A 25,994-nucleotide genomic window follows, 5' to 3' on the forward strand; every position below is an offset into this window, starting at 1 on the left:
GTCCATGGGGTCCAGTTGGACATGCCTTGGTGACTGAATAGCAGCAAGAGCTGGCCACCCAACTAGATGCAATAACGGCAGAAAAGACCCTTGACTCATTTTCCAAGGAAAGCCTCCAGTGGGGCTCTGTGGAAGCTCTTCCTAAAGAGTATATATTAGTCCAGAAATTTTTCAGTCCATTTCAGTTATTGAAAGAGCCTCTTGTAATTGATTCATTCCCTTTACTTTTAAATTTCAATCTGATAATCACAATTGATTTAAATTTCTCTCCCAACTCCTGCCCTTGCTTGCCATAGCAGCCTGCTTTTGTAAGTCCTAGAGAGTTACAAACTTGAAAAGGTTATCATTCCTTCAGACCCATCTTCCTCTTTTTAAAAATGCATTGTAGCCACTTTTTCAACATTCTGAAGTAAAATTAATTGATACTTTCCTGGTGATCCAGTGGTTGGGACATAGCACTTCCAATGCAGGGGGCATGGGTTCGATCCTTGGTCAGGGAAGTTCTGCATGCTGCAAGCTGTGGCCAAAAATAATTTCATTAATTGAAAAAAATTAGCAAGTATGCAGCACTTCCCAGTTCATAACAAATGATAATATAACTATTTCCTGAATATAACCTATTTCCTGAATATTTCTTTTTTCAAATTCTACCTCCTAACTCTGATATCTGACAATGTGTCTGCTTATTCACCCAGTTGTTTCTGACCCTTTGCAACCCAATGGATTGTAGCCCATCAGGCTCCTCTGTCCCTGGGGTTCTCTAGGCAAGAATACCAGAATGGGTTGCCATGCCCTCCTCAGTATCTGCCAATATTTTCTAATAAATCAATTTTTTTTTATTTCATCCTTGGTCCAGCCCCATAAATATCCACGGCAATGTCCGTATTATTTTGACAACAAGACATCCCAATGGATTTCCAAAGTGCCCCTTTGGGGCAGTACCATCTTAGCTGAGAACCACTACTCAGAGAGTGGTGTAGAGAGGAAAGGGATACAGGATGTGGTCTGCCTTCTCCCCACCCTGCTTCACATTCTTGTGGTAGTTTTGCAGGGAAGAGGGGAGGGAACACCTCTTGCGGCAAGGTTGTATCTCCTTCACGTTGGTCCCTGCTACTGACCCATCTCATCAATTACATGCGCAGGATGGTTAGGTAGAGTCTGCCACTGTCCCCCTTGGACAGAACCCTTTACTCAGCATCTCCTCCAGACTCTGGGGAACTTCTGTGTGACTAGAGAACTATTATTTTAGATTGACTCCCCAAGGATGTCTTCACACAAAATCCATCTCATGTCCCGAGTCCTTGGGAGGTCTGCAGATCCCATCTCCTTTCCCCACTAAAGCCCCACTTCAGAGACCACCCCATCCCATTTGTCCCAAGTGGTCTTTCCTCCACTCCAGGAGTACACGATCCAGAAGTAAACTGATACTGAGAAACTTGATACCAGTCTCACATTTTTACAATTTTTAAAGCAATTTTTTTGGGAGCCTTCTCTCTTGACCTCAAAAATGAGAAACCAGTTGAATATTGTCCTTTTACAACCCATCACTGAATGGCTAGCTTACTGGACATAATCAATAATTTGTTTATATAATACAATGCAGAAATGTTCACAGCAAATAAACAGGTGAAAAGATAGGAGTGTTTTAAAGTCATAAAATGCTTGTCTCCACTCCAGAATTGAGACAGTGCTTTTTTATTCACTTTGGCTATCAACAGTTCTTCTTATCCATGAGTTCATGAAAGTAATTTAGAAGAGCATGTCTGGAAGATATGTGGGCATATAAAGAATGGGACTCTATCAAATAATCTAAAAAGCAAACTAGTAGAGAATTTGAGTATTCATAATCATACACGTGACCCCTGATAAGGCACAACAGGGATAAATAAAATCATGTCTAAAACACACGACTTAAGAAATTAAGTTCTCCCTTAATACCAAACTTGGGAGGATATGTGTGAGTCAGGAGAGTAGGAAAGTGAAGGGAGTTTAATACTTACAAAGCTAATTGTTTCATAAGAAACTAAAAGAAGTCCTCAGAATGAACAGGTAAATTATCTTGATCTTAAGAATGAGATCAAATACCAAACACTACAGTACTGCACCGCGCTTCCTGCCCTGTAGCCCCTGCTCACACCTCTCTCTCCCTCACTTTTTATGCTTCACCCCCACCTCACACTCCCACCAACCTACTAACAGCACTAGACTGCTCCTTCTCAACACAGGACCTTTGCACCTGAAGTTTCTTCTGCCTAAGACTACACTGAATTCATCCTTCTCTGCCTTTAGCCAGTTCCTAGCCACTTTTAGACCTTAACAGACTCTCCTATGCTCAGCTCCCTCTGTTAGAAAGTTGTGTAATTTTGCTATTTCCTTTTTTCCCCAAGATAAAAGCCCCATTTGTTCACATGTTCACTGATGACCCCTTTATGTCTAATACAGTGCTCTGCTTAATAGTAACTTTGAAATTTTCAAATGAGTGAATGAATAATTATCTATAATTGTATGAAAATGAAAATTGCTCCATCGTGTCCGACTCTTTGAGACCCCATGGACTGTACAGTCTATGGAACTCTCCAGGCCAGAATACTGGAGTGGGTAGCCTTCCCCTTCTCCAGGGGATCTTCCCAACCCAGGGATAGAACACAGATCTCCTGCATTGCAGGTGGATTCTTTACCAGCTGAGCCACAAGAGAAGCCCAAGAATACTGGAGTGGGTAGCCTATCCCTTCTCCAGTGGATCTTCCTGACCCAGGATTCGAACTGGGGTCTCCTGCATTGCAGGCAGATTCTTTACCAACTGAAGTATCAGGTAAATCCTGGAGTAGGAAATGGCAACCCACTCCAGTATTCTTGCCTGGGAAATCCCACGAGTAGAGGAGCCTGGTAGGCTACATTCCATGGGGTAACAAAGAGTCAGACATGACTGAGCCACTGAGCAAAGCAGGTAGATACCAAAATTCATGCCCATGTCTGTAAAATCAAACTGATATCTGCTCTGATCATAAGACACTGTCTCACAGAAAAAGAAGATTCTAAACTTGTCAGAAAATTCATTATGGATTTTTCTAACATTAGTATTTATATATAAATAACTTTTAAAATTTATTCAAATAAATGTATTTAATTCATACTTAATTAAATGTTTTAAAATTTTACACAAATAACATTTTACCTTAATATAAGGAATGAAGATAGAAAAAGCCTAGCCTATGCTTTCCATTTAAAAGATAAGTCTTAAATATCAAGTGGTATTAGTGATAAATTGACACTAGATTTCCCATAATGACAAATGTACAATTTTCTAGTTTGTGTTAGAGTAGCTCAAATGGTAAAGAATCTGCCTGCAATGCAGGAGACCTGAGATCAATCCCCGGGTTGGGAAGATCCCTTGGAGGAGCGCATGACAACCCACTCCAGTGTTCTTGCCTGGAAAATCCACATGGACAGAGGAGCCTGGCAGGCTACAGTCCGTGGGGTCGCAATGCAAAGACTCAGACACAACTAAGCAACTAAACACAGCACAAGGGCGTGTCACAAGAGATGTAAGAAACACATACAGAAAATCAAAATAGCTTTATCTTTCTTTCTTTTTTAATCCAACAAATAAGATTGCTTTTAGCAAACAATAATCTTTTGAATATATACAAAATCAAAAGATAAAAAGATTTGATTAAATGTAATGATTCCATTCAGATTCCCTTCACTGATTCTGTATATTTCTAAAACAATATTAAAAGAAGCTATAGTTAAGGCAAGCAAGAGGCTCTTTATAAAGTCCATACTTCATCAAAATTGGCTCCATTTGGCTTTCACACACAGCAGATTTAAAAGTCTGGAGATTTACTCATGGAGAGGCAGGTAGAAGCGAGTAGGAGACAGAATCTTTTCACCTGTTCCCTGGTTACAATTAAGCTCTAGTTGTCATACAAACACAACCAGATATTCTTTGCTTTCTACAACCAGTTTAAAAGACAGTCGCACATCCAGGGGACTGGGCAGTGGGGAGAGTCAACTTAAGGCACAAAGAATAAGAGGGTGCATAGTCTGCAGAGAATGTAAACACGATACTAAAACCAACTAGGGGTCCTCTGTTCTTCGTCACCCCTGAGCAGCTTCTTGGGGTGAAGTGCTTCCTTGCCTGCTGGAGAAGGTGACCCTGCCTCCCACCGTGTTAGCAGACCACTTTAAGGAGAGTTTCTAGAATACTAACAGCATTATAGAAGTCACATGTGTTCCAAATGAAATCATCCATGATGATTCCTCTGAAAATGAAAATTCAGTTTTTTGTTTTTTTAAAAATACTGGGCTGAGTAGCAGAATGGGACTCCGCCAAAAATTGAGCCAAGGCGAAAAATAACTATTTCTTGCCTTTCTTCTCCAGTCACTGTTTCACTTGGCCTTCTGTGGGCTGATTGTGACTATCTCCTCGAGGGTCTCTTTATCCTTGACCACACCACTCTTACAGGTCATCCACTTAAGATGCACCTTCTTAAACCATTTGTCTGGTTTCAGGACTCACAAGCTCAAAAATCTCCAGGGTCTAGTTCTAGATCTGTGACTAAGTTCTAAGAGGTCATGGGCAGTATGTAATTCAGGTTTTAGTGACCACAGGACTTAGTTCATGCTGCTGAATGGAATAGTTGCTTACTATCTGCTGCCTGAATAATTTAAAAATTCAGTTATCTGTTACTAAGTTTTCTTTAAATGACTGCCCTATAATAAGGCATGTCCCACGAATTTGCATCATTTATTTAACACATACTTACTGATCATTTCATATGAGTTAGGTAGGCATTTGCAGTGTTGAATAATTTTTCCATCTAAAATCTGCCTTTTCTTGAGCAATATGTACATTCGGAGATACCTTTTTTTTTTGACAAAAGAAACCAGAAAACCAAAAAATATCTTTTAAGATCCATAAAATATGAAATTCAGGTATTCTTTTTAAGATTCAAATCTATTGTTGTCATCTCAAAGGAGAGCAATGAATAGGCCATAAACTGCTTTAGCCTGTGAGCTGTTAAGTAGACTTGAAACCAAGTATAGAAGATCTGGCAAATAAAAGACTATTCATGCTAAATAAAAGTAGAAAAGAGTGACAGGTTGGCTATTATTTCCATATTTGCAAATGGTGATTTTTCCAATAATTAGATACTTGGCCACAGTTAAGATTCGTGGATATGAGTGATTGTGTGCTTGTGTGTGAGTGTGTGTGCATGTGTGCAGGTGGTATCCGTATTGTGTAATGTCAGATAACAATGTGGGAAGAAGGAAAAAGCAGGCATGATAGACTCATGGAAAGAAGCACCGGAACCATCAATTTACACGTAAGGGATTCCCCTCCCTCCTCTCCAGAGGTGTTAATTTTGTGGCAAGCGGATTACCCATGAGAACTCACTTGTGTAACGTTTGCCATCCAGATGTATTCGTTACATGCTATTCTTTAAATGAAACCAAAGGGGAACTTAGAATTCCTGCTGCAATTCTGCCTTGAAAGGAATATAACCATTTTATGTGCAGCTTCTGGCAGCAGTCTTGTCTTTATGGAACAACTCTTGGGTCTATAACACATACACAAGCTCTTGACTGCAGAGGTACAAGCCATGTGGCTAGGCCTCTGCACCTAGCCCTGATGAAATTCGGGAGCTCTGAGGTGGGAATTCCTAAAGGAACCTCAACTCAAGGCAGGAACAAATGATTACTCAAAGCATAGTGCTCTATCATTTCTTTGGTCTGGGACTCTCAAAAAAAGGATTCAAGCTGTCAGTGAGCAGTCTTAACTCTGATCTCTGAAAAACGCACCACCTAAACTAGTACTTTCTCCCCAAAGCCTCTTATCTTGTTTTCCCTGCTTCAGTTCTTTCATGGGAGTATCTCCATCTGACACTATGTGTTAATTTGTTTATTTTGCTTTCTGCCTGTTTCTCTAGTGGAATGTAAATCCTAGGAGGGTGGGAACTTTTATTAATGTTTTCACTTTTGTGCCTTGAGCATCTGGGACAGTGCCTGGCCCAGCATAGGTCCTCATAAATATTTTTTGAATGAATCATAAAGAGATGAATGAAAAAATGAATTAATATGACTTCTCAACTGTGTTTTGTCTCTGCTCTTCCCAGTTATTTTGGCTTTTTATTTGAGTTGCTTAATGACTGGTTTTAAACCTTTCAGGAAATCCATTGCTTCCTTGATTTTCAAAAATTAATAAATGAAACTATAAGCACAGTATCCATATAAGACATACCTAAAGAACCCCTCTTAACAGGAAATAAGAGATTCTCTGACATGCTTACAAACTGGGTCAAACAAGAGCTTAAAAGTAATTGCGGAGATAACTGACAAGGGGTCAGCTTACAGGCTCGAGCCTGAGGCTTGGTCAGATTGCCATCTCTGTGTGGTCTCCTCCTGCTGTGTCATCACAGAGCAGGTGGCCAGGCAGGACTGTGAGAATGGATGTGGTGACTATTGTCAGTTGCTAACTAAGGTCTGCACTGTAGCTAGGAGATGACTGCTATTAAGTTGCAGTTTGCACTGGACAGGGGCCAAAGTGTTTATTTTCCCCTATGACCCAAACCCCTATTTGGTCCACATAGGTCAGCCCCCCATAGGTCAGGGGACAGTTATGTGCTTCATTAATTTATCTACTATGAACCCAGAGCTGCTCTAGGTGTCTGACAGGTAGAGGTCCTGCCGTCGTAGACTTTGCTTTATTGATCATCTCTTTCAACCTGCTCATCTATCTTTGTAAGGTCATTTACAATACCGACTTGAGTCTCTTAGAGACTCAAAAAAGGCCCTTAAACATTTTAAATTTCTCTTAAATTTCCAAGAAGAGTCCACATTTTTGTGTTCTGTTAAATACCAATGTTCAGTGTAGGAGCAGGATAGAAACAGAATTATGGCAGATGTAAAGAGAAGTTTTTCACTTGTCTTTATCACTAATTAGCTATTTGACCCTAGACTAGTGGTTAGCTCCAGCTGAACCTAGAATTAACCAAGAAACTTAAAAAAACTGCCAGTGTCCACACTCCAGACCAGTAGGAACAAAATCTCTAAAAAGTGGATCTGGACTTCAGTACTATTTTGAAACAACTGATACTTATGTGCTGCCAAGGTTGGGCAAATCTCTGTACTTTCTCAGCTTGTAAAAATAAGGGTAATCATAGTCCCCTCATTAGTGCTTAAGAATTTCTTATCTAAAATTTAGGTTGTAGATGTCAAATAAATTTACCATCTATACAACTAACTGGTCTACACTCTCATTTTGGTCTATACTCAGAAATTCTTAAACAAATCCAAAGATGGCAAAGACTTTTGTGAGACAGAATAATATTTTAAAAGGAAGGGGAAACAATATAGTTTCTGAACTTTCCTTCCTTGTAATTGCTAAGGACACTTTAGGTCATGCTGTGTAAGATTCTGAGTTTTTAAAGAGATAAGAGCATATAATGTCATTATTTCCAGACTCTCCAGTGGTAGCAGAATCACCAGCATTAAGACCATGGCTTAAGTCACCCACAAATTCAGTCCATATCTCCCTTAGGTATCTTTGTTATGACCATTTTCAAGGGCTACTGTCTGGGCACTGTGGTCACTACTAAAATATTGTCAGTTCTCAGAAGAGTCTAATCAGTGGTCAGCAATTGAAGATGCAGTGAGGGAGCTATAGATCATAGGCAATGCCAAAGAAAGGAGATTTATTGAAAGAACTAAAGTACATCTTTCAGGGACATTGCTTCAGAACTGGATTCTGAGGAATAAACTGCCTGGTACAGAGGACTCTGGGGATTTCATCTTGAGTCCCTATTGATGGAGTCCTTGAATCGATGTTGATGAAAGTTTTGTGCAAATTTAGTGAAAAAGTTTATGTTCCCTAGATAAGGTCCTCTGTTAAGAAAATTAATGTGACTAAAAAGCAAAATCTTCCTTGTACTGGAATTTGCTGAAAATGGCTCTGTTGAAAATTAAACCCTGAGATTATATTAGAGAGGGGATCATAGGAAAGCAGGAACATATAGGAAAAGAAATATTGTAATCCAGAAAGGATGCAGTACCCCCTTTATTGGTTATGTAACCACACTCTGCATTTATAAAGTTGGAAAGCGCACAGCAGCTTCTTTCATTATAGAGAGGGAAACTACCCTCAACTAAAGGGACATCCGCTTTCCTGGATTATTCACTGTGTAGAATTCCATATAACGAAAACCACATCATGAAAATGAAAGTGTTAGTCACTCAGTTGTGTCCAGCTCTTTGCGACCCCACGGACTGTAGCCTGCCAGGCTCCTTGTCCACGGAATTCTCCAGGCACAAATGCTGGAGTGGGTAGCCATTCCCTTCTCTAGGGAATTTTCCCAACCCAGGGATGGAAGCCAGGTCTTCTGCACTGCAGGCAGATTCTTGACCATCTGAGCCATCAAGGAAGCCCAAATAACAAAAACCACAGCATAATCATTATCAGTAATGAGATGGCCTGATTATGTTGAACCTAATTATATAGAAACTTTTATTTTTTGCTTCATGGATATAATTTTTATGGAAATTTACCAATAATAATGATACCATTTATTGAGTAATTTCTGTGATCAGGCAAGCACATATATGTCAAGCACATTATATACATTTATCCTTTCCATAACTCCCTGAAGGAGCTTTATGATCTAGGTTTTCCAGAGAAAGATACTGTAGTTAAAAAAACTTCCCAAGGTCACACAGGCAGAGGTGAGATTCAAACCCAGAAAGTCTGACTCCAAAGCCTCTTTCTTAACCAGTCTCTGTTCTTCTCTGACTCACTAGTTGATCTAGATAATGATTCTGCCATTGAGTTACTTACTGGTAACTCACCATTGGTAAAGTTTGGGAAGTACAAACTAGATAATATCCTCATTGTACTGAGGCAGAAATAAAAAATGAAAGTGTCAGGATTTTGCACAAGGTCAACTGGTGACTGTAAGTTACTCAAATGCAGAAGTGCAGGTCTCTGGTATGCAGAGACTGTGACAAATTCAGAGGAAGTGGTTGACTTTACAGTGACAGAGACTGAGGAAGAACGGGTTATAACTGAGTCTGCTGGGAAGGCTGCTCCCACCCACCAGCATGGGCCATTGACGAGACCGGGTCCAACTGTTCAAAACAAAATAGAGAAGTAAACGTTTAATTGCAGGAACAAGACCCCAGGGAGGAGGAACATAGCACTTAGAAGTCACCAAGAATCCCCACAGTCACCCTTGAAGCAAAAACCGTGGGTCCAACTAGCAGCAAAGAAATCCTGGTCCAGTGTTTCTCCTGAGGTTACTGTGCAGGATAATGGCTAAAGCTAAGCTCCACTCTCTGGCTGGCCAGGCTGGGGATGCTAAAATGCTTTTTTCTTATGAGGAAATCAGTATCAAACTAAACCAATGAAGAAGCAGAGAGGTGAATGGTGAACATAGGCAGAGTAGGAAAAGATGTGGGGGATGGCTAGAGCTATATTAATACACTGAAAAAGCTCCAAGTGCTGAAAAACACAAAACCAAAAACAACGATGGTAGATGGTAACCTGACCTAAGTAATTCAAAGTGAAATGAATCACAATGAAGTATTTGTTTTCCTCGTGATGAAAAATTGTTGACTGCTTTACTACAATATTAAAATTTGGGATACCCCTGATCACACGTCTAATTTTCCTATAGGCTGGACAAACGAGTAGAGTAGTGTCTAATTCACAACATTTTCATTTGGTTTCAAATGAGCTTGCAAAAAATCCCCTGAAGTAGGCAAATCATTCTTGAAAATCTGAACCACCTTTAGAATATACCAAATCTTAATAATATCCCTATGGAGTCTGCAAAATGGTTATGCCAACTGTTTGGGATAGATAACAGTGAAGGCCCACAACTGTTTCTTAAGTCCAAAGGAAAGAATGGCAATCAATACACAAGAATACAATTAGGAAACAGTACTGCCATTGGAATGTAAATCACTGTCTTCCTACATACAACATTTTTTCCTTCCAAAGTCACAGCCTGAACAGCTTATTTCCTTACCTAGAGTTTTGTGCCAGTGATGTAGCCTTTGATAATTCTTGTAATAAAAATCCAGTCATGTATGACATTTAGGAGGGAATGAAAGGTTTGATTTGCCTTGGGGCCCAGGAACCCTTATAAAAATGCCTTTAGTGAGAAATGAAAGGAAAAAAAATTAAGGGGTCATAAATTGAGCCAAATCAAAAATGGTGCCAAGTCACTAGGCTACCTCTCAATGTTCTAGGAAATAGAGAAGACCATTGCATGTAGTTCCCCCCTCAAATATTAAAATTAACCAAAATAGTCTAAATTGGGGGAAAAAACAAGAATAAAGAGAACATGATGTTGTCTCAATGCCTTCTCAACTGCTGACAAGATAGATTTGGGGCCCTACTGGAATACTAGCATTTAAGAACAGGGCTTTTATCACCCCATGTGTCACAAGCATGCTTACACTTTGAAGAAAATCTGAATTTTCACTAAGTGGTCCATAATAGCAATAACAGGCCGCACCCTTTCTACAGAATCCATTCCAATGAGACGTACTCACATTTTCATTTAGCTCTTGCATTCAGTCAGCTTTGTCCTATTTCCTATGGGTGGAGTCTAGTTATATGCCTTTCCCAATGTCATTTGCAAAGCAGCCACTTTTCTCTTCAAGCCCCTTTCCTTGGGTGTGAGCCAAATGTCTGCCTCTCACACTCTTGAAGTCAGGACCCTAAGTAATTTTTGTCTGAGGACATATGCTAACAGGAAGGTGACGACCTTCTGTGTCTCCCCACATGTCATTCTATTCATACCCATTAGTCAGTGCAGTGTAAAAACGCGTTTGCATGAAGAGTGGCTTCCAACAAAGTTTAACTCACCGCAGAGGAGAGGAACATGTTCTTGGGGAAGAATTATTCCTGGGAATATACAAGTCAAGAAACTTGGAGTTGCCTCTAACAAGCTGAGTATCCACAACTACCAGGAGGAGGCTGCATGCCTCTGTTAATTAAAGAGTGGTCCTCATTCAGGCAGCATCACCATCACTTGTGAGTTTGTTAGAAGTGCAGATACCAGGCCTGTTTCAGATTTATAGCATAAGAAACTGCAGTCTCCCGCTGATTCATATGCAGGTTCACGCTTGAGGAGCATTGGCTTAGAACATGATTCTCAACCTTGGTTACATATGGGCACCAACCAAGGAAACATAAAACTTAAAAATAATTATTGATGCCTGAGCACCCCCACTCCGCACCCACCCCCCCACCTTCCGCCCTGTGCAAGAGATTCCAAGATACTCTCTCTGGGGTGTGGCCTAAGCATCGGGATTTTTAAAAGCTCCCCAGGAGATTCTGAGGTGCTGTCAGAATTGTGAACCACTGGCAAAAAGGCAAAGGAGGGCTGGCTACTTTTCCTACCCCTCACACTCTTTGCCTCACAGTCAGACAGTGGGTTTCCTGGAGTCAGAGTTTCTCTTTTCCTGCGACCTGGCAGCCCAGAGCCCCGCTGTTAAGTACAGGGGTGGTGCTGGGGGGAGTCTGCTAAGGAACCTAACTCTGAGTCGGATCCTCCCGTCTCCCTTCCACCCTCACCCCCGACACAGCTGCCATTGATCTTCCACACTTTAGCAAACCACACCAGTGAGTGGCGAACACCAACTCGTGCTTGAAAAATACCAACTTGGAGCCCGGTTTGAGAAGCTACATCAGAGTCTCGAGATGCGACGCTACAATCTGCATTTTTCACTAGCTTCCCAGGTGTGTCTGATATGCAGCCAGGTTTGTGAACTCCACCGCGGGTCTAGCCTTTCATCCTGCCAAATCATTAAGGGTTCTTCAGGATGAATGAGCTGTCAAGAGAGCGAGGGCCTGGTGCAGTACTCCTTTATTAATTATGGCGAAGTGATGTATTGGCAATGATAATGCTTCTCTTGGAAAGGGCAATGAATGGTTCGTCGATTGCTGCATTAGATGTTTCCCAGCTTAACCTTATTGCTCAGCTTTTACTCCTCTCTGTAGTTTTAAAAGCTTCAGGGCTTTCTCATTAAACAGCCTCTTGGTCTTTATTCTCAGGTGAGCTGCAATCTTAGAGGGAAACACCAACAAAGGAGAATCTTTCGGAGTTCTTGGCTGGGGAATTACCTCCCCCCTCTTCCTTATCTGCTTGTGTCAGCAGCTCCTAGCTAGCGTATTTCTGGACAGTTCCCATAAGTAGGAAAAACACCGAGTGAGGATTTCAGAGAAAAATTATTGATACATCCCCGGATCCCTTTGCTAAAAGAATGCTTTCTTTAGCAGAGGGATAGAAAGTGGAGGAAGAAAGATATATCTGGATGAACAATTTCAGAGGTGAGAAACGGGTAGGCAAGCCGGGGTTGGGGTTCTGTCTGTGGGTGAGGCGAGGAAGGCGGCAAAGAAAAGTTGCAGCGCGGGTCTGCGCGTGTAACCCACGGGCTGGGCGCCGGGGAGAGCGCTAGCGCGCGCGGCCCGAACGCACTGCAGGGCCGAGAGCCGGGAGGACGTCGACAAACCTCCGCGGCAGAGGCTGGGAAGCTGGAATTGTTCCCCTCTGGCCCGGAGCTTCAGAAACCGGCCAGCTCCGCTCGTCCGCGGTGGCCGAGGGCGCCGGCGTGGGGCGCGCGGGGGGCCCGGGCGCCGGCGGCGGCTGGGGGGAGCGCGCGTGAGAGCGAGTGCGAGGCTGCGGGCGGCGGGCGGGCGAGTGTGCGCGGGAGGGAGGGAGGGAAAGAGGGAGGAGAGCGCGCGCGCCGCCCGGGCCCCGGCCCTCCCAGCCTCCCGGCCTCCGCGCTGCCTCCCGCCCGCGCGCACCGGCTGCCCGCCGCCGCCGCTCCTGCTCGCGCCGGCGCTGCACCGGAGCCTCCCCGCCGCCCGCTTTGTGCTTCCCCCCGAAGATGGGAGCGACCTCTTCCAGCTCGGGAGCTATTTAAAAAGGAAGGAGTGCGCCGTCTTTCCTATTAGCGTGGAGGAGCCGGAGAAGGATCCAGTCCCACTCCCCCAAACCAGGTAGGATCTTCTGATGGGCAGCTGAAGGGATTTGGTCAGATACCGCCAACTATTTTCCATTTGTTCAGAAGGCTCCACTTCCCCGCTTTGGCAAAGGACCGGCTCCTAAATTGTGTGTGTGTGTATGTATCCCTACCCATATCTGGGGTGTACGCGCTGCTCGGAGAGTGAAATTGCTCGGGCTGGTGCGCCTGGTCGTTGAGTGTACCCGCCTGCCGGGGGAAGAAAGGGCTGCTAAGGAGGGGTGCTGCACCCTGCGCCGCCTTGGGCTTGAGGATTCAGGGCGCTGAGAGCGAAGTCCACCCGGAATGCAGCGCTGCTGGGGATCCAGGCGTCCCCACCCACTGGGCTCAGCTCCGTGGTCATCCGTCCCCCTGGTAATCCCTGGGGTCTTCCCCAAACCCACACTCGCGAGTTTCCTCTTTTCCGGCCAGCCCTGGGTGCTCCTTCTGTAAGGACTGCGGAAAGGAGGGAGGTGTGGCCGGGGCGGGGGGAGACAGGCGAGGGGAGGGATGCAGCGGCGGGTTGCGGGGGGGAGTGGGCTGCAGGGTCCCAGCCTTTGGGCACTCTGCTAGAGGGTGCGTTGGGGATGCTGCGCGCACAGGCATCTTGCCCCCGATATTCGAGGGGAACTTTGCCGCTGCATTATCTGCCTCTGCCTCTGGAGCTTTGCTGGCTCTTGGGGAAATGGTCTGTGTTCTGAGATGTGAGGATATCCTTCTTGGCTCCTCCTTAATGAAGAAGAGGGAGGTCTTATGGGTGGACAGTCGGCTACGGAAACCAAATCCGCACAGGCGATGCTTTTAAAAATACAGTATGTGTGCATCCTTGGCGTATAAAATCCCCCATCCCTCGTGGCTTCTGGATGAATGGCTTGGGCTGGCAATTTGTATTTCCCTCTCCAGACAAAGTGGCAATGGTTGGGTTGTGAGCAGAGTGATCGAATGTAACAAAGAATTTTGTGAAGAAAGCTTTGTGCATGGTGTCCGCAGTCGGTGGAAAGAAAGTCCGGTTTTGCACTAGGTATTTATTTAACCCCCCCTATGCCTGGCTCCCTTGCAGGCGCTATCTCTCTACTGCTAGCCACTAGTGGTTGTGAATATAACAATACAAACTTTGTCCTGCTGGAGGTGTAAAGACTAAAAACAGAGAGACAGAGAAGGATATCAGTAGGTGTAGTGGAAAGAGCTTTTTAAAAAATGACGGTGGTAAAGACAGTACAGACATCCGTGTCATGGAGGAGCTGGTGGAGTAGGTGGAGAGCCTGATCAGATCTGGTTAAAGGCATAGCTTGAGTTTCTCAAATGAGAGCAATTGAACATCCACACTGTAGTATGTGTGAAGATATCCTGAGGGAAATGGAGAGCAATCAGGAGGGGATTCTGAAAGCACACCTCCCATCCAGAACCCGGTAACATACACACTCACTCCTCACTTGCAGGTTTCTCTTTCTCAGAGCTGCTCCTGCAGCAAGTCAGGCAAAGAGGGAGGAAAATATATTTAGATATTTCATTCATTTCAGAAAAGAAAACAAAGCTGCAATAGGAATGATTGCTTTTAGGTTCCTCTTTGTTACTTGGATTTACCTCTATCGGTTTGCTTAATTTTGAGGTTAGCATGAAAAAAGAGGAAGGAAGAGAACTAGCTCGCTCCATCTTTGGGGCCTCCTGAATGAGAAGGCGGGGACAGATCCACTTATTTCATCAGAAGCATAATGTATTTTCTTAAATGGTTTTCATTTTAGGGACTCTGCCTGCTTGAAAGATTCCATTTGGATCTGAGGGCTAGTTCGTTATTTCTCCCACCTACTAAAGAAGGAGCCTTGATGTTTCTCTCCTAACTGGCTCTTTGATTAAATATGGCATGACCAATTCCTAGGGAAAAAGTAAAGCCAACAAACAAACAACAAAAACCTGCACAGAGGTAAACTGTTCTTCACTATTGAGCTGTGTAGGGACAGCAGAGGATGTGAGTGTCCGTGGCAATCAGACTTCCCTTACTCTGCCTTGAAACCTTAACAGGGCTGAAAGAGGAGTGTGATGAATTAGAATCTGAAGGCTGTGCTTTACATCTGTGTGTCTACCTACTGTCCGTTTACTTCATCCTTACTATTTAATGGTTTCTACTGTATCTTTTCAGATTAAGTACTGGATAACCCTTATGTTGATCATGAAAGGGAAGACAAATGCATGGCCCCAGAAGTGTTTTAACTCCAAATACAATGACACAAAGAAAGTGAAATTACAAAAGGAAGGTGAAGTATAGTCAGTAACACCTACAGGACTATTTGTAGGAATTGTATTCATTGCTCTCTCTAATAACTCACTGTGTTTTGAAAATTAAATATTTCAAGAGAGCTTCAGCATTTTGTTAGCAAGCTATATTTAACATGTTTTTTACCAGACAAAAATAGTTTTATTTATCTTGCAAAGTAAACACATATCTCCTTCCCTGTAAGTACTTAATCTGTTTCTTTGACAAAATAAATGGTGAAAAAAGCTCTGTAGATCCTACCAAGTTGCATTTCCCCTTTAAAGAAAGTATAAAGCATGCATTTAGCTATGGATGGGTTATTCTCAAAGTAAGTGCATTTGGGGACTGTACTATCTGGTTCTCATGGTGTAGGTCAGTGACAGGCCCTTTCTCTGGAATGCCTTCAGGTAGAGCGAAAAAAGCAAGTAGGTGAGAAGCAAGCAATCTGTCCCATCATCATGGAAATACACAAGATCTAAGTTGAAATAGAAATTAAATGTGGAAAAAGAAGCATAACTAAAGAGGATAGTAGAGCACATAGCTTGCACATTTGATATTTTTGCAGTGTGTATCTATGTTGCTTTTCTCTAAAAATTGTTGCTTGACATTGGGCTGACAAAACTTAGGAATCAACGTGCTGAGATCTTGCTTCTTCTTGAGCCTTCCAACCTCTTTTTTTTTTTTTCCTCTAAGGGATAAATGTCTCTTGTCAAAATGTCTTTCAATATCGTAAATACCTCATGGTCAGACCCCTCATCATAACCTGTACCAAGTAGTCTCCCATCTGATCAGATTCTCCTGCTCCCTCTTGTGGCTAATGTTCTCCTGACTTTCTCTAGATTTCAGAATCCATTCCCTCAGCCTATCAATTTGGTTCTAATTTTCAGTGGTAACTTGGGGCTAACAAAGCTGGTAGATTGCTGAACTAGCTGTTTCCAATTTTCTCTCTGAACAAAGGGAGATCTACCCCCGGAGATGCGGAGACGTCCTTCAGGTTTAGTGGATGCAAATGTCACTTGTTCTCTGACTCTTTAAGATGGACTAGGTTCTGGGAAACTGAGCTTGCAGAGTCTTGCTCTGAGATTTTATCCTGGACTCAAGGCTAGTTCGGTGGGGCCTCATTAAGTGCAGTGGGATTATTTTGTTTTCTTTTTTTCTCTTCCGAAAGTTAGCTCTCCTTGTGTGAAAGTGTCTGCATCTCCTGTTTCTCTTTTCCTGCGTCCCTCTGTCCTCAGCCTCCCGTGCATGTGGGCAATACACACACACACACTCTTCACAAAAGATATTTTATACAACACGTATTTTGAAAACTTCAACTAATAAATGACTTAGATTCTCAGCAGAGTTTGAATATCAAGCTGCTCTTTTTCCGAACTGGAGACTCCTAGGGTAAACTACTCTTACTGATATGTTTTCATCACCAGCAGTTGAGAATACAGATGAGATCAGGCGTCTTTTACTAGTGTGTTGATTCAATTTGGAAGACAGTTGCTCCCAGCTCTTGTGCTTCAAGTGTTTTCTGTAGGCTCTCTTTGCTGACAACTCTGTACTGAACCCTTAAGTGTTTTATGTCTACATTTGTGATTTCTCCTTTGATGGGTGCAGTCAGGAGACTATAGTAAGTACAAAGTTTCATGAGAATCCCTTTTTCTCTTCATCTGAAACTGTGTAGCCAGTTTTCAGGAGGAAGAGGAGACCATGGGGGTGGGGAAAAGTGCTGAAGTGATGAAAAGCAGCTGAAGTGATGAAAGTGTGTTTGTGAGCAGGGGCAAGTACATTGTAGGCAGCTGCCTAGAAAGTGATTTGGGAAGCCCAAAACATGCCTGGATTCAAAGCATTTATCTGTCGACCAATGTAGGATCAGGAATTCTTACTATTACAGATATTCATTTGAATAAAGCAATTCTATCTAATAAATCCGTAATAGAACGCAATGGGATTACCTAGAAAAGAGTTCCCATTCATTTTCACAAACCATTCATATCTGTTCATTTATTAACTTCGATTGGTTTATCAGATCATCTGGCAGAGAGAGAAATCCCGAGGACCTAGAACACAGGAAGGTGGAGAGGAAGTGAAAGAAGTTTGAAACTGGGTTCCTGTCCAGCTAGCGCCCCCAGAGGGCCCTTCTGGTGCAGAAGTGCACGGGGACTGGAGCCAGGCTACTGAAGTTGAGGGCCAGAAAGTAGCCATACAGAGGCAAAGATAAACTGGCACCCTGAAATTTTACTTCCAGGGCAGCAAATGTAATAAGAGTTTCTTGAAAATTTAGCTTAAGTCTTATGAGAAATGGATGAGATATGTCCCTTAGTGTGAAATGATATCCTTAAAATCTTGAATGGCTTCTGCTGTGTCATTTTGGAGTATTCATACCATTCACCTAGAAAACTAGTGTGATACTCATTCAGACAAACATTTATTTTTGCATATGTAATGGACATAGAAACATAAAACGTAAATATTGGAATCCATCTTAATTTTTTTAGAAAAGACAGAAAAATTCATCACATTATAGATGTCATTGTGTGTGAAGTCAGAAAAAATAATTTCATGGTTGAACCTAATGTGAGATGAAGTCTAACAGACATGAGGGTGATTCAGCAATTTACTTGAACCCAACTATGACATTTATTGAGCACTCAGTGTATGTACTGCACTGGGCTTTTCAGAGAATGCAGATGCTAAAAAGGAGTTATTTGACATTTGTTGAACACCCAGTATGTTCCAGACATCAGTCTAGGCACTTTACCTATTTTCTCACGTAAATACCCATTCAAGGAAACATCCTGATCCTGACTTAAAGATGAAGACTATGGTTCAGTTAAAAAACTTGTCCAAGAGTGAGTAGGTGATGGTACCAGTTTTTGAGGCTTTTCCAAAGCCTTGCTCTTTGTTCTTGTTGATGTACAGTCTAGAACACCTAAATACTGGATCGAATAAGATAGGTGGCTGTGGCTGTCTAATAAACCCAGTGCTCTAGAGTTGAGAGGAAGAAGAGAATACTGGAAAAGGTTTCTTGGAGGAGGAGGCATTTTAGTTCATTCTCAAAGAATGAAAAGGCCTTTGAAATAAGCAGAGTCTTGCTATGTTTAAAACATGTAAACAAGCCCCAGCTAATTTGTGACAAGGACCACCCCAGAGCAAGGCTAGGGCCATTTCCAAACTTCAGACCAGCTTCATGTCCCAGTCAGGACCACGCCATGGGGCCTGTGGATCTGGAACAAGTGATAGCAGAAGCCATTGCACACATGTATTTTCCATAGGAAACCAAAATGGATGATGAGTTTCCAGCACGCCTTGAAGGAGAGATGCTGTATCGGCCTCAGAGGTGAGGCACGGAACACAGCCCCTGCCCACCTGTCCCTTCCTTATATTTGATGGGTGTGGGTTCTGCGCCATCACAGGTGGTTTTCCTTTCCTTCTTGGGCACCAAATGGCTCTGGTGCTTTCTCCCTGAAGCTTTTTCAGCTGCCCACTTCTGCTTCCCCTTAAGGCACAGGACCCAGGGCCCCCTTTGACTCTGCTCTGTTCAATGGACAGCGCCCACTTTTAGCAGGTTTAGAGAATCAGGCTGCTTACTCTACACACCAGCCACCACTTCCTCTGTGCTTCATGGTAGAGCCCCCAGAGTGAGTGGCATCAGACAAGGGCAAAGGGTAAAGTCTGGGGAGAAGCTCAGGGGCTCGGTCATCTGTGTTCCTCAGAAACTGCAGGTCGCCACTCTTCCAAATCTGCAAGGAGATCCAACCAGGCCATCCTAAAGGAGATCAGTCCTGGGTGTTCACTGGAAGGACTGATGCTGAAACTGAAACTCCAATACTTTGGCCACCTGATGTGAAGAGCTGACTCGTGAAAAGACCCTGGTGCTGGGAAGGATTGGGGGCAGGAGGAGAAGGGGACAACAGAGGATGAGATGGTTGGATGGTATCACTGACTCAAAGGACATGGGTTTGGGTAAACTCTGGGAGTTGGTGATGGACAGGGAGGCCTGGCCTGCTGCACTTTATGGGGTCTCAAAGAGTTGGACACGACTAAGCCACTGAATTGAACTGAACTCTTCCAAATTCTGCCTTTCAAATGTTGGTTGACGTGGACCACCTGGAGCTGAAATCTGAGAGTTGATATTGGATACAGTTGGTAACTCTTCTCTACTGTCTTTCTTCTCCTGGCTGTGCAGCTGCCCCTGACCCTTTTTCTAGAACTTCTTCTCATCACTTCTCACACTGCTTAGAACTCCTGGTAGCTCTGGAAGACTACATCAGAGGTCATCTAGGTTTTTTTTTTTTTTTTTTTTTAGTATATATATTGACAAATAAGCAAATGAAGGCCATATGAAATTAAATGAATTCATAGAATGAATATAGAAGTGGGATATAGTTGGATCCAGATGTGTGACTCTGAAGTTATTTCACCAAAGTTACATCTCTCTTTTTCTTTGATAATATGTTAATAGAAGACCCTAGACATGTGCCTGTGTTTTCTGAGCTCAGGAGTCCCTGGATGTCTAGCAGTGATTTCCTCAGATGGAAAGAGAATGATGACTTTGCTTCTAGATCAAGGATATTGATGAATGCAATGAAGGATGCTCTGGCACTCAGACCAAAGTTCTCTGAGGTCAACAGGCATATCATGCATGCATGTTCAGTTATGTCCAACTCTTTGCAACCTGCTATAGACTGTAACCCTCTAGGCTCCTCTGTGCATGGGATTCTCCAGGCAAGAAGGCAGGAGTGGGTTGCCATGTTGTCCTCCAGGCAACAGGCATGTCATATTAGTTTTAATGTTTGTTTGAATTCAACAAATGGCATATTTTACATTGTGCAAGGTCCTTAACTTCTCTGTGCCTCATTTTATTCATCTGTTGAAAGTGAAAGTGAAAAAGTTGCTTGGTTGTGTCCAACTATTTGCAATCCCATGGACTGTAGGCTCCTCCGTCCATGGGATTTTCCAGGCAAGAGTACTGGAATGGGTTGCCATTTCCTTCTCCAGGGGTCTTCCTGACCCAGGGATCTTCATCTGTTAAATGGGAGTAATAATAGTAGAGAGCCTTATGGCATTTTTGTGAGGAATAATACATTAATACTTATAAAACATGTGGAACTGCCAGTAGCACATGAGTACTCAGTGAGGATTGCTTCTTACTGCTTGAGGGACGACTGTCCCAGCTGTGTGCCTTTAGGTGGACATTCTGATTGTGGAAGGTTGTCTTGGAGAGCCAGAAGATAAGGACCCACATAATGGCTGCATCAGGTCACAAAACTGTTGTTTTGTTTTTTAATTAATTAGTTAATTTTAATTGGAGGCTAATTACTTTACAATATTGTGGTGGCTTTTGCCATACATCAACATGAATTAGCCATGGGTGTACATGTATACCCCCATCCTGAACCCCCACAGAACTGTTTTTGAAAGGGCCACAGAGTAAATAATTTTGACTTTGTGGACCACAGGGCCTGTCATAGCTACTCAACACTGCTGTCAAAATATGAAAGCAGCCATTGACAGTGCTTAAATGCATGAACGTGCTGTGTTCCATAAAACACTTACACTAAAATTTGAGCATTGTATAATTTTCACATTATGAAACAGTGCTTTTTAAAAATGTTTCAATCATATCAAAATATATTAAAAAAATAGGTATTATCAAGACAGATGGTAGGCTAAATTTGACCTGTTGGCCGTAGTTTCCTGTCCCTCGAGGCACAGATCTTAAGAGAAACACAGCAGTCACCTTAGGGGCTGCAGGAATCCGAGCAATCAGGGTTGGTGTCATGGGAAGAGAGCTGGCCTAGAAACTCAGAGACCTTGTTTTAGAGCCTCGCTTTGTCACTTCTGAGATGCGTGGCTTTGGGGAAAAAGTCTTTCAAGTTCTCATAGCCTGAGTTTTCTTGCAGGGCAAAGGGAGGAAGGGGCAACATTAGAAGACTGTTAGGGGCCTTCCTAGCAATAAAAGCAGTTTTCTGAAGGGGAATTGGATATTCAAAATGGGTCATGGAGGACAGGTAGAAAAGTATGAGAAGGGAAAACAGGGTGTATATTTGGGTAATTTTCAGTTTGTATCTCAGCTGTCTACCAGGAACAGTAAATCTGGCAAGTTAGACAGGTGATGTATAATGGATGATGACCTTGAATGCCAAAGTGAGGATTAGGATATCATAGCTTTGGGCTGTCAGCAAAATTCTTCAATTTTACAGATCAAGCTGAGAAAGGGAAAATGACTTGTCCAAGACCACAGGACTGGTTGGTGAGAGCCAAGACCAGCACTCATTTCTTTTGGCCCCAAGACCAATGACCCTTCTGTCTACAGTGCTGCCCCCAGCAGTGTGGTAGAATGCAGTTAATTTTGACTGTGTGACTGTGCCCTCAGAGGGGGAGATTCTCATACACATTTCAGAAGCTGTTTTTAGCATTTTCTAAACATGATCTCATACCCCAGCGTATCTAAGAAGGTAGGTCTGTGAGTAATCCCATTATTGAGAAGGGTAATTACAGAAGTGTCAGCCTAAGGCCTTGCACTCCCGCAACCTTTAGCCTGGCTTCTTGCTGAGTGTCTTTTAAAAAATTTTGGCTCAGATGTTATTTCATGAGCAAAGCCTTCCCTAATATCCTAGTAGGTCAGGCCTTCCATTACTTACTCTCCTAGGACTGTGTTTTTCCTTTATAGAATTTATCAATTAATAAATGCTTCTTTCTGTAACAATTTAAATGTTTCTGTTTGCAACAGTTTAAATTAAGATCTATCATCTTTCTTCCTAGCTAGATAATAAATTCTGGGAGGAGAGAGATTTTCTGTTTAGTTCATGGTTCTAGCCCCCAGTACTTTGCCAGACACATAATACACATTCAGTGTTTGTCGAATGAATGAATACATGTTCTCTCATTAATCATTGATACTGGTGAAAATAATCCTTGCTTACGCAAAGACTTAATAGGCAGGAGTTAACTATCTTCACTTGTTAATAAAAGATTAAATGATGAGTATTTCCTTCTCCACTGAATTTTTTCTCTTTTTCAAAAGCCCCTGTCTAATCCTCAGCCTATCACAAAAAGACAATAATAGTCATGGCATAGTTACTAAAATTAAAACCATGAGCCAATATTTAAACAGTTCTTCAAATACAGGTGTATGGGATTGTTTTAAAACAGTGGTCCCCATTCTTTTTGGCACCAGGGACTGACTATATGGAAGACAGTTTTTCCATGAACCAAGGTGGGGGGCCGAAGAGGATGGTTTTGAGATGATTAAAGCACATTGCATTTATTATGCACTTTATTTCTATTATTATTACATCAGCTCCATCTCAGATCATCAGGCATTAGATCCCAGGAGTTGAGGACCCCTGGTTTAAAGGACATGTTCACTAGCTGCCTTACTTAGTAAACTGTATGTTTCCTAAACTGTGCTCAGGGATTTGTGTGAAAATGTCATATTTTCCCTCCTGAAAAGCTACTTGATTTATTTCTTTAAATAAAAATTTGGTTAGTTCCTTTCTAAGCTGCTTCCATTTTAAAAAATGGTTGTGTTATATATACACTCAGAGTTATGTCACTGCGTCTATTGTCAGAAACTTTAGAAAATTAGAACATAGAATGTTGATGAAGGGTCATCATTGTGTGAGCATCAATCAACTTGAATTTTTTAAAAAAATGTATTTATTTGTGACTGTGCTGAGTCTTTGTTGCTTCAGGGGCTTTTATCTAGTTGCGGTGAGCAGGGGACTACTCTACATGTGGTCCATGGGCTTATCATTGCGGTAGCTTCTCTTGTTGCTGATCGTGGGTTCTAGGGCACGCAGGCCTCAGTAGTTGACTCAGTAGTTGTGGCTCCCGCGCTCCAGAGCACATGTTTAGTAGTTGTGGTGCAGTGGCTTAGTTGCGCTGCGGCATGTGGGATCCTCTCGGCCTAGGGATTGAACCCGTGTCTCCTGCATTGACAGGCAGATTCTTCATCACTGAACTATACCAGGAAAGCCCCCAGCTGGGTTTTTAAAAAATTATTTCTTTTTACTTTCTATTTCTGTTCTCCTCAAGGGCATCTTATTCTTTAAAGGATTGTGCTTTGTGACTATACAGGAAAATTGGAAAGACCTACGAACTTTCAGTTGATAAATTCCCATCCCCGAAAAACAATCTACTTGAAGATGAAGCTTAATGACTCAGGGAAAAAAGCTGATGAAATTCACCAGTTTGCTCACATAACCAGCATTTTTGTTGTTAAAAAAGATTTTTTTTTAAGGCGTTGTGCATGTTCCTATCGCATGGCTTGAAATTGAATTCTGTATTAAACATCCCCAGTCCCAAGAGACAGACTAGAAAGCCAGAAGAGTGACGGCAGAGATTTACTCTTGAGTTGAAGGGAACAGGGGAACTTGGTAAGGCTGCATACCAGCCTCCCATTTGAAGAGCACAACTTTCCTCACCACCTAGGAGGTCCAGTTTGGGTTTTATGTCTCTGTGTATTGTTGACCTCTGTTCAGAGCTTGTGAGTGGAACCTGATTGAAAGGTCTCTGAAGCCTTCCAGAGAAGCAGAAGATATTAAGAAGAGGTGGCAAGAATACACAGAAGAACTGTACAAAAAAGATCTTCACAACCCAGATAATCACGATGATGTGATCACTCACCTGGAGCCAGACATACTGGAATGCGAGGTCAAGTGGGCCTTAGGAAGTATCACTATGAACAAAGCTAGTGGAGATGATGGAATTTCAGTTGAGCTATTTCAAATCCTAAAAGATGATGCTGTGAAAGTGCTGCACTCAATATGCCAGCAAATTTGGAAAACTCGACAGTGGCCACAGGACTGGAAAAGGTCAGTTTTCATCCCAGTCCCTAAGAAAGGCAATGCCAAAGAATGCTTAAACTACCACACAGTTGCACTCATCTCACACACTAGTAAAGTAATGCTCAAAATTCTCCAAGCCAGGCTTCAACAATACATGAACTGTGAACTTCCAGATGTTCAAACTGGTTTTAAGAACCAGAGATCAAATTGCCAACATCTGTTGGATCATCAAAAAAACCTACACAAGGTCACAACCATTCTGAAAGAGATGGGAATACCAGACCACCTGACCTGCCTCTTGAGAAATCTGTATGCAGGTCAGGAAGCAACAGTTAGAACTGGACATGGAACAACAGACTGGTTCCAAATCAGGAAAGGAGTACATCAAGGCTATGTATTGTCACCCTGCTTATTTAACTTATATGTAGAGTACATCATGAAAAACGCTGGGCTGGAGGAAGCACAAGCTTGGAATCAAGATTGCTTGGAGAAATATCAATAACCTCAGATGTGCAGATGGCACCACCCTTATGGTGGAAAGTGAAGAACTAAAGAGTCTCTTGATGAAAGTGAAAGAAGAGAGTGAAAAAGTTGGCTTAAAGCTCAACATTCAGAAGGTAAAGATCATGGCATCTGGTCCCATCACTTCATGGCAGATAGATGGAGAAACACTGGAAACAGTGGCAGATTTTATTTTGGGGGCTCCAAAATCACTGCAGATGGTGATTGCAGCCATGAAATTAAAAGATGCTTACTCCATGGAAGAAAAGTTATGCAAGCTAGACAGCATATTAGAAAGCAGAGACATTACTTTGCCAACAAAGGTCTGTCTGGTCAAGGCTATGATTTTTCTAGTATTCATGTTTGGATGTGAGAGTTGGACTATAAAGAAAGCTTAGCACTGAAGAATTGATGCTTTTGAACTGTGGTGTTGTAGAAGACTCTTGAGAGTCCCTTGGACTGCAAGGAGATCCAACCAGTCCATTCTAAAGAAAATCAGTCCTGAATATGATGCTGAAGCTGAAACTCCAATACTTTGGCCATGTGATGCGAAGAACCAACTCATTGGAAAAGACCCTGATGCTGGGAAAGATTGAAGGCGAGAGGAGAAGGGGACAACAGGGGATGAGATAGTTGGATGGCATCACCAACTCAATGGACATGAGTTTGAGTGGACTTGGGAGTTGGTGATGGACAGGGAGGCCTGGCGTGCTGCAGTCCATGGGGTTGCAAAGAGTTGGACATGACTGAGCAACTGAACTGAACTGAAGACTTCCATGGATTTGCTCCTTTGCCCTGTGTCTATGTAGGTTCCTAGCTATCCTTAGCTGTTTCTCTTTGAGGAAAGCAGAGCAAATCCTTGCCAAAATTATGAAGCATGTGTATTACTCTCAGTGATTTAATCTCCTCTTTGGAGGACCCTGTTCATCTCTGATTAGGGTCCATTTTTCTCTGCCCTCTTCTCTCTTCCCTTCCGTACACACTGACCATTTTTATTTTTTGGTCGTGCTACATGGCATGTGGAATCCTAGTTCCCCAACCAGGGATGGAACCTGTGCCCCCTGCATTGGAAGCATGGAGTCTTATCCACTGGACTGCCAGGGAAGTTCTGTGGGAAACCCTGGGGCTTCATATTTTAGTGCTGTCTGGAGTCCCAGTTTGTGATGAGAGCCATCTGATATGTTACTTCACATCAGCAGCATACTGATGTTACAAAAAATGTCTTCTAATACGTAAGTACCACCTTCCATCAAGGACCTTCTTTAAGTCCTTTTGCTCTCTAATCTGTCTTTGCTAAACATGCTGATGCCCTTCCAGCTAGTTCTGCCTTCCTACCCAGTTCTGCCCTTCATTCATTTCTACCTGTCATGCCAGTCCCAAGACCACCTACATCAGAATCACCTATGATGCTTCTTAAAATTCAAATTTGGGGGTTCCTCTTTAGAGCT

General features: G+C 42.7%; 1 protein-coding gene across 6 annotated transcripts in view; it reads left to right on the forward strand.

The window, feature by feature from the left end:
• Positions 1-11,361: 11,361 nt before the first annotated feature.
• SLC8A1 (solute carrier family 8 member A1) overlaps positions 11,362-25,994 on the forward strand; it is a 371,900-nt gene continuing 357,267 nt past the window's right edge. For 2 of the 6 annotated variants that reach the window (XM_065929382.1, XM_065929384.1), the window contains exon 1: positions 11,362-11,497. Coding sequence is in view for 1 of the 6 variants with exons in the window: in XM_065929379.1 (XP_065785451.1) it covers positions 11,708-11,746 (39 nt within the window). In the remaining 5 variants the exon portion in view is untranslated. Of the gene's footprint in view, positions 11,747-12,813; positions 13,010-25,994 lie in introns of those variants that run through there. The other 4 variants (XM_065929381.1, XM_065929383.1, XM_065929379.1 and 1 more) reach the window with 3 other exon arrangements.

The sequence above is a fragment of the Muntiacus reevesi genome, chromosome 3 (assembly GCF_963930625.1).
Source record: "Muntiacus reevesi chromosome 3, mMunRee1.1, whole genome shotgun sequence".
NCBI classification, from domain to species: domain Eukaryota; kingdom Metazoa; phylum Chordata; class Mammalia; order Artiodactyla; family Cervidae; genus Muntiacus; species Muntiacus reevesi.